Source organism: Rhagoletis pomonella, unplaced genomic scaffold (assembly GCF_013731165.1).
Source record: "Rhagoletis pomonella isolate Grant_MI unplaced genomic scaffold, Rhpom_1.0 Rhpom_scaffold_00008, whole genome shotgun sequence".
Classification (NCBI taxonomy): domain Eukaryota; kingdom Metazoa; phylum Arthropoda; class Insecta; order Diptera; family Tephritidae; genus Rhagoletis; species Rhagoletis pomonella.
This window is the reverse complement of record NW_023458562.1, coordinates 39,897,540-39,906,363: the sequence shown is the minus strand read 5'-3', so window position 1 is coordinate 39,906,363 and position 8,824 is coordinate 39,897,540. Positions and strand designations below refer to the sequence as shown.

At 37.6% G+C, this 8,824-nt stretch overlaps 1 protein-coding gene across 1 annotated transcript; it reads right to left on the bottom strand.

Annotated features, from left to right (window-relative positions):
- Positions 1 to 402: 402 nt before the first annotated feature.
- LOC118744854 (catenin alpha) lies at positions 403 to 3,641 on the bottom strand. Its single transcript, XM_036478231.1, has one exon. The coding sequence runs from the start codon at positions 3,497 to 3,499 to the stop codon at positions 761 to 763; it is 2,739 nt and encodes a 912-aa protein (XP_036334124.1). The 5' UTR covers positions 3,500 to 3,641; the 3' UTR covers positions 403 to 760.
- Between the last annotated feature and the right edge of the window lie 5,183 nt (positions 3,642 to 8,824).

Here is an 8,824-nt window from a genome sequence, read left to right as displayed (position 1 = left end):
TTAAAAAAAAATGTTGTGTTCAAACTCAATTCTCATTTTTTGGCACAACTGATAAACTGAAAAGGCGGTCCAATGTATTAGATGGAATTAAAAAAAAAACATCGATGCATCTATTTAAAAATCTAATAAAAAATTGTTTATGCATCGGTAGTTTACAGACATCCCTTGTTGTATTTGTAGTGGCTGCTAAAACAACAACAAACACCCCTACAAAGAACGATAAAATGGTTATATCAAATCTGTTTGCTTTCCTTCGGAAATTCTCTGGCATTGGCGCTTGCAAAATTCAATATTTTATAGGCGTGTGAACATACTTACATATCAATGTCAATGTCCATGCAAATTTACATACTTACAAACATACATAATTTTTAGCCCAGTACAATTAAAAAAGATCATCAGTTGCTATTTAAATATGAACTTTTTTTTTTTATTTAGTGTGTTGAGTATAATACCTGTTAAATCAACGAATAAATAAGGGGTTGGCTGATGGAGCTTCGGAATGCATTACCCAGGCTGCTAATTACCTTAATTTGTGTCGTCCTTGAACCGAATTGGAAACTATTCCATTGTTTTTCTGGCTTCTATTGCAATAGCAAACGCTTGAGGCACCAGAGTACATATGTGGTTGAATACTGGCTGCGCTTTTCATATCATTGAAAATTTCTTCGTTTATTTTTTCTTCATTTATTCAGTCAAACTTTGTAAGCGGACTTGAATTGCAATACTAAAAAATTTTATGTTTCATGAATGTCATAACTTAAACTGTACCATCTGGGCTTTGAAATTCCGACAGGGCATGTATGGGATTTTGCACCTTTTTCTGCGAACCTTTGCGTACTTTTGCGCGTACTTCTTCGGGCTTCTCTGGGCGCACTAATGGTTTCTTTTCCGGTGCTTTCATCTTCCAAACTACAATCGGCGATGTAACTGTGCCTTGCCGGGTGTATTTCGTTGACGCTACATACGAATATTTAACGGTCAATACAACTGCATTCATCAGATTCTTTGCTGCTTGGATAAGGGAAGTAGCGCTGTCCAGTCCGGATACAATTAGTTCGCCGCTTATATTCTGTACGTCTGCCTTGACTTTCGAAGTTATTTGAATTTGATGGCAATAGAGAGCTATACGCTGCAAATATGCTAGTAAATCCTTTTTGGTGCTGCTCTCTGGGCACTGCTCGGCGATTTCTCGCGTAAGTTTGTCGAGTTTCGTCCCGGCCTCGGATATCTTTTTAGCTGCATTAATAACGTCCATAGTGGTTTTCAACGGCCCGCGACCGCGTGTGAAGTCCGTCATTTCCATCATGATCATACACATATGCTTGGCTAAGAAAATTATATCGTTACCTGCGTCATCCCATTTAGCAACCTCAGAATCGAAGGTAAGTTTTTCGCGGCGAAACAGCTCCACTTGCTGAGCAATTTTTTGTTTGTCCTCTTCGGTCATCTTGCGCATGGCTTCGCGCGCTGTACAAATACCGCTTATTTCAGGATACTCGTCGACTGTCGGTCCGCCTTCTTGTGCACTGGATTTGCTACGAGTCTCCGACATTGTATTCTCAGCCGGCTCGAATTCAGTGTCTGTGTCCAGTTCATCTGAGTTACGATTCATAAGTACCGCCCGTCGTATTTCACGTACACCATCATACACCAGCCGCGAAGCATCGATGAAGTCATTTTCATCAACATCCCTACTGCAGTTGTTAACGAGAGCATCTACTGCAGTATCAACGCGTTGGGCGAAATTGGCCATCACCTGTTCCTTGAGAACTCTAACTGCATCCATTACCCTTTTGGTATAAACGCAAGGCTCGTAATTATCCATTTCAGCCTCTACAACATCGCAGATTCGCGCTGATCTCCCCTGAATAGCACCAGCCGTGGATCGTAGCTCTTGTGGTGCCCCCATTTGCAACGACATGACGCATTTATTAACGTCCTCTAGTATATGATTCTCGGAAACGGCCAGAAAATCGTCTATTGTTGTAATATCATCAACAGCTTCGGTGAGAATGCGCACTTGAGCTTCCCATGCCTGGCGATAAGCAGCCATATTTTCTTGTGCAACCTTCGAGTTCGGGCGTACACATAGAATGGAAGCCGCGTTGATAACTTGAGGGCAGAGACTTTCTATTTGAGCTGCTGCAAATCGTACCATTTTCACTCCATCTTCGTTGTTCGACATACTGCATACCAAGTTTGCCACTTCCACTAACTTTTCTGCATGTCTTGTGAATATATCAGCCTTTTCTCGCAGTTTTGCTTCATTTCCTGTTTTTGCACACTCAATTAGATCGATGAGAGGAGTAGATGTCTCCAAGAAAGAATCGGATACATGGTCAACAACGGCTTTACGTAGCTGGCGCCGAAGATCGCGTGTTTTGCGGCACATTTGATCTATAGCTCTATCCAAACCGGGTGTGTGGTCTTTTTGTCCCATATTTGACATGTACTCGGATAACAAATCTTGAAGTGCTTGCCTCACTGCATTACACTCGGCAACAATTCTTTCACGACGCTCGTCACGTGTACAATCAGCATCAGCCATCAACGCTGCTGCGCTTATGATGCTTTCCAAACGTTCTTCAAGAAGCTGACGGGAATGTTCTTCGCTGTATGTTAAAGTATCCATGATGATACCCTCATCAAAGTCGTCAAGTGCTGCTGCTAATTCACCTGCACCACTATAAATCTCCGTTGGTTGTGAAGATTTGCCTTGAGCCACATCGCTGATGGTATTCACAGCTGCACAAACCTCCTTTAGTATAAAATCCCGATTTAATTTAGCCAAATCCAGCTCTGGATGCCGTACGTACACTTTGGATGCAGTGAAAAGCATAGTAGAATGTTTCTTAAGCATTGCACGTGCGGCAGCTAAATCGTCACGTAGTTGTGGATCTTTTAATTCCTGTTGCCTTTTTGCAGCTTGCTTAATCAGTTCACCAGCATTTTCACCAAACTGTTCAATGTTGCTAAGTAGCTCATCCTGGCTGCAGGCATTCTTAAGTTTGTTCAGATCATCTTCGACTACGTGTAAGGATTTCAGCAACAAGTGCACATCTACCATGTCCGCCAGTATAAGTAACCTTGTGACCGCCGAGAGAAGATTACGAGCAGCCCTTACCATGTTGCCACGCTTCAACGAAGAACATGGATCTGCAGCAAATTCCCTAGCAGCCATGCTCATGGCATCTCCAGTCTTACGTACCTCTTCTACTGCAGCCAGCATTTCCTGTGTAATATCCGGATTCTCGTAAGCAATTTGTTCGCCCTTGATAACAAAGTTTTCGGTTGCCTTTTCAATGGATGCCACAAGAGCGCTGGCTCGTTTCGATTTTCCTTTCTTCTTCTTACTCGGTTCTGTTGTATTCACTAAAGTAGTCACTTGCAACACCAAAGGCTCGAGTGTTTTCTCCACAGTCATTGTACGAATTTCCAGGTTTTTCAAATCCCATTTAGTAGCAATCTGTCCAAAATCGGATACAACGCCCATCATAATACTTATGTAGAATATCCAAAAGGAAAAATATATGTATATAAACTAAACTAGGTTGATTTTCCAAAAGCAAAAATTATACGAGCACAAAATCGCTGCAACCACACCAAAATGAACTCGCGTCTGTTATTCGTTTCTCTCGTTTCACTCTCGGCCAGTTGCTGTGATGAACTCTCATTCTCGTTAAATGAATGAGTTAATTCACTCTGTTGTGTATACAGTGTTGCCAGTTAAACTTTTTAGGCTAGATCTAACTTTTTTCTTTGTCGTTAGCTTTTCTTATTTTCAAACTCGCATTTCCTAGCTGCACTAAATTATTGTTCGGTTCAGTTTTACTTGACGAAAGCGAATATCACCCGTCGGCATCGCTCCGTCCGACGAAATTTACTCAGCGAACTCGTTCTCATTATACTTTAATAGTTTTTCAGGGGCTCACAATTGTTCCTATAAAACTAGGAAACTCCGCACCCCACGGGAATGACGTCAAGCACTACGCCGTTGCTACGCTGCAGCCATTCAGGGGTACTTAGCCCCTTCATCTCCTCTGCTATCGCATCACATGCTGCCAACCATTTTTCGCTGCTTTGTAGCATAGCCTCCACGAATGACTCAGGCATGAATGCCAGATATGTTGCGAAGTTTGCATCTGGTACTGTCAAATCACATGCGCCCAAAACAGACGTCTTCCATTTCATCTCCCTCGAAGTAGTCGCATATGGGTTCCGGTTCGTGTTTTAATAAGTGAAGGTATGCTTTGAAGCATTCATGCATAAAGTCCGGTATGCAGCTCTCAAGAAAAGCAACAAGTCCATATAAATTGACGTACAAGAAATGGCTGAGAAACTTTCTTGTGTCAAATTTTCTTGAGGCAGTACGCAGTTCTTAAGAAATTTGCTCCGCTTTCTACTACACTTTTCTAAAGTTTTTTGTCAAAAAAGAGCACAAGGCAACCCATACTGGCAACAGAAATATATTCCCTTCCATTATTTCTTGAAGAAAGAGGGAGGCAACAGGCTGATGAAGTATCAGATGTCAAAATTCCTTGGACACACACACACGAAATAATGGCAATGTTTTTCTTGACCGTTTTCTTGAGAGTTGCATACTAAACATAAGGCATTCTTGAAGATATTTGTCAAGATATTTACATTTTTATTGCTCGGTGGTACATTTGTACCATCTCTTTGTACATATTTAAGAGTTAATGAAATGATGAAAAGGCTTGCCTTTTTTCAACAATTTTTGGCCATCCCTGCAAAAATCGCGACTACTCCATGCATGCGTGCAAAGAGTACTCCCTAAGGATCAAGGAGTACTCCAAAATTATCCACAATTCATATAAAAATATGGTTCAATTAACATTGCGATGTCCTAGGGCAGGTCCATATACTCCATCCCTGCATTACATCAGAGTAGCACAAAACTACTCCAACATATTAACAATGGCATTGTTGTTATATTTTTTCGTTTGTACACGCTTTTGTTCTTCACTTCTCAAATGCTTTTTCGAAATTAATAAAAACCAAGCCAAAAATTAAAAATTACATGTTGCCTCTGATGGCATTCGAACCCGAACGAGCTGGGAGCTAAGAACTAACAGCGAGCATCTCTACACGTTCAGCTACAACCAGACATGCAAATTTGCTTTCAAATGCTCAACTTCAATGACATTTCGTTAAAACACGAGCAGTGATCGGATAACAGACAATAAGCTGGCGCAGAGACACGAGTTGGTCCGATACAGCATGACAGAGGAACACTTTTGTACGTACTCCAATTTACCACAAATAGACTACATGGTCCAACGATTTTTGCAGGGATTTAGCTTTTTATTTGGCCGATCAACTTTTGTATTGGAATCCTGGTAACACTGTGAGTTTAATAGAAATGTTAACTTTCTCAAATAGAGAATTGCCGCATACATATTAGGACAACACAGAAAACATTGCTGAAATAATATTGAAAAGCGCGTCCATGGTGAAATTATACCAGGTGTTGTAATTAGAACGAGAAAAAAGATTGGACGCTATCTTATTTGAAAACCTGCCTTTAAAAATTTCTATAAGATGGCCGAATGTCAAGAAAAGTAGGAAAATAAAGCGAGAAAGCTGTTTTATTACTTAACCTATTTATAATTTCACCATGATTGCTGGCTTAGTAACACAATAAAATGAAGCAAACCATGGTATAATTCCCCCACGAAAGGAAACAAGCTTTTTTTTTGGCTGGATGTAAAGAGAATTTTTATCAGGAAATATGTATATCTGAAGTAAATTCTCAACTTTTGATGCCTTCATGCCGAGCAGCAAATAAATTTAGTGGATTTTGTGCGGTTATATAAAAAAATCTGTTACCATCTTAAGGAAATATATTTGCCTAACTGATGTTATATAATCTTTTAATCGAAATGATTTCTCCTCTGCAAGTTTATGTTAATTAATTTTTATTTTTAGGCTTACTTAGACCAGTCTAGTGATAACAGGTGTAATTGTAATGTTCAATGGCTAACCCAGTAAAACGTGCAAGTTATTCGAAGTGTTTCAACACTTGAAAAAAGCTTGCACGTCCTTTTTAAGTATATTAGTATGCTTGCCCATCTCATCCTAATGTTTACACAATGCATTCGAGAGAGTTTTCGATGCAAGGCCAGTGTGGCCAGTTTATTTAATTAAATTATTGAAGTCAAATAAGATTGAAAATAAATTAACATTTGGCTGCCAAAACTAACAACGAGTTAACGCAAAGAAACTGACTAGCAGTGAATACCTGAAAAACATGACGGGTCTTCCTTTAACTTCGTAAAAGCTTCGTAAACCTCGTTAAACGCGTAAATATACGAGTCTCGTAAAATAACTGTCAAAATTTGTATGCAGCTCTATTTACGAGCCGCTCGTAAATTAATGGGGCAAATTTGATGCGCAAACGACCTCGTAAACTTCAGTGTTGCCGAGGGGCCGAAGATTTTGTACTAAAATATACGACAAAATATTGAAAACAAACGAAAAAATAATAGGTGAATAAAATTAATAAATATTCATATATTAACTGTATTAACCTGGTTTTCTGCTAATTATCGCATTTTAAATTATATTTGTGCCCTATTCGAGCTGACGGGCTGTTATGGAAAATACTAGGAAACCAAAAGGTATTCACACATTTGCAAAAGGGCTGTTCCAGTAACAGCCTTGTAAATTTACGAGTTTACACAGTTTAAGACTTTACGGTCGTAAAGGAATCTCCTAATTGTGTGGAATTCTACTCTTGTCCTCAGTATTTTCACGAATATGAAACTCTGATGAGTATAAGAAAAAGTACTGTAAAAAAATAAACAAAAGAAATCTGTGTATATAAAAAGGCAAGCTTTTTCAATCATATCTCATATGTATAAGTGTACGTATATTTTTAATTTATATGAGTATGTAAATGATCTTTTGAACGGTTGGTTGACTATGAAAATATTCAGATTGTCAAATATATACTCTTTATATAAAACTATCTTTACAAGCCCTTTTCGGTACTAATTAGTTCCGCTTGTTTAAAAAACTCTATTCTTTTAATTTGTTGTCATATAAAAGAGAAGGTAAAAAAAAACATAAATGTCAATTACTACTACTTACTAAAAAAAAGTGACCTGGTCACGCTGCTTAAAAATTTTTTAGTAGCACTCCGGTGAACTTACAAATTTTCTTCTTATTTAAAGGTTTAAACATTGAGAGCATTTGAAAATGCCAAAATCTGATGGAAGGAAACTTCTTTTTAAATATATTATAGCTGAAATATTGTTTTTATATGGTTTTCGCATTAATAGTAGTACTCGGCATAGTTGCCAACTTGGTCCTTTAAGCACTAGATTTAGTGCTTTTTGGAAATTAAAATGCCCAAAAAATATTATTTAGTGCCTAGTGCCTTTTTAGTGCTTTTTTTCTGAACTAAAATTCCTCCGAGATAGGTAAAACCGGAAATATTTAAAGCTGTGGCAGCACTGAATTTACAAGAATCTATAAATTTAAATGCACTAAAATATAACCATGATTGATAAAAAGCTAAATATACAAACCCATCTTCTTGAATTCTATTCGCGTAAGTTAAGTATTTATTTTTTTTCTTTTCTAATTATTTGTACAAATTTTGATTTTTTTACCACCTGAATAAAAAACATCGTTCCTTGGTGCTGAATCCTAATCTTGCCTCAAAATTGCCTAGCACTAGAATTTTGAGATATCCTATCCTCAAAGTGCCAAAAAAACCGTTTTTGGCGATATTTGAGGTTGTATAATGAAAACATCAAATTTTTCGCTCATTTCTACATATGGCATCATTTTCATTTGTTGCGATTCGATTTTTTTTCTCGAGATATACCAGTTTTAATGCGCAGTACTTCGGTATTACGTCGTAAGTATGAGTCATCATAGCATGTGTAGAGGCTATTCAATCGTTATGAGCGAAAAATTTTGTGTATTGATTTATGTATATATTCTTGTAAATACTGTTAATTTTTTGCTTTTGTTAAATACAAACTGTTATGAAAAAATCATCTTTTCATTCAATAAAATTTGGTGCTTTTAGTGTGATAAAACGCTTCTTTCAAGTTTTTGGTGCTTTTTGAAAATTGAAAGTTGGCAACACTAGTACTCGGGTCAAGCAAAAGAGAGTTTTTGGATGAACCAATGCTCATATGTATGTATGTTTGAATGTGTATGCAAAACCACAAATGCATTTGTGTACAAATTTATTTTATACCTTGCATACTTTTTATAGGGTCTCACTCCAATTGTTGTGTCACGTTTTAAAATAGTCGGCCTCAGTAAGCTCAAGCTCAAGAAGTGGCACTGAAACAACCTATATGAATCGATTTCGTTTTGCTGATGCGCAAAAATAACTTAACAAAATAATTCGGTTTCGTGTCAGAGCTAAATTCACGAACAAAACTCAATAGTTAACGTTGAAACGAAATAAATCAACGAAAAGTTATTGTTGTATGCCATTGCTAGCTCACTATTAACACCTATCACCTAAATACATGCTACAACTTCAGAATTAACGACGTTAAAAACCAAAATATAATTCTTTTTGGTAATTACCTAAACGATAAAAAACTGAATCGTTTCAACAGAAACGATTGCTTTTTTGGTAAACGCTTAAATTAACGTTACAATGCATCCTTGACAAAAACATTAATTTTAATTAAATTGCCTGCATCTCTCAGGTATTCCGTATAAAACATGCGTTGGGTGTACAATGTAAAGCAAATGTAGAAATTGAGAGCGTTGAACAAGTATATGAGTCACTGCTTGGCATGCAGTTTTGCCTATCCGATACCAGTTT

Coding starts and splice junctions, on each gene's coding strand:
- LOC118744854 (XM_036478231.1), bottom strand. CDS start 3,499: ATGATGGGCGTTGTATCCGATTTTGGACAGATTGCTACTAAATGGGAT.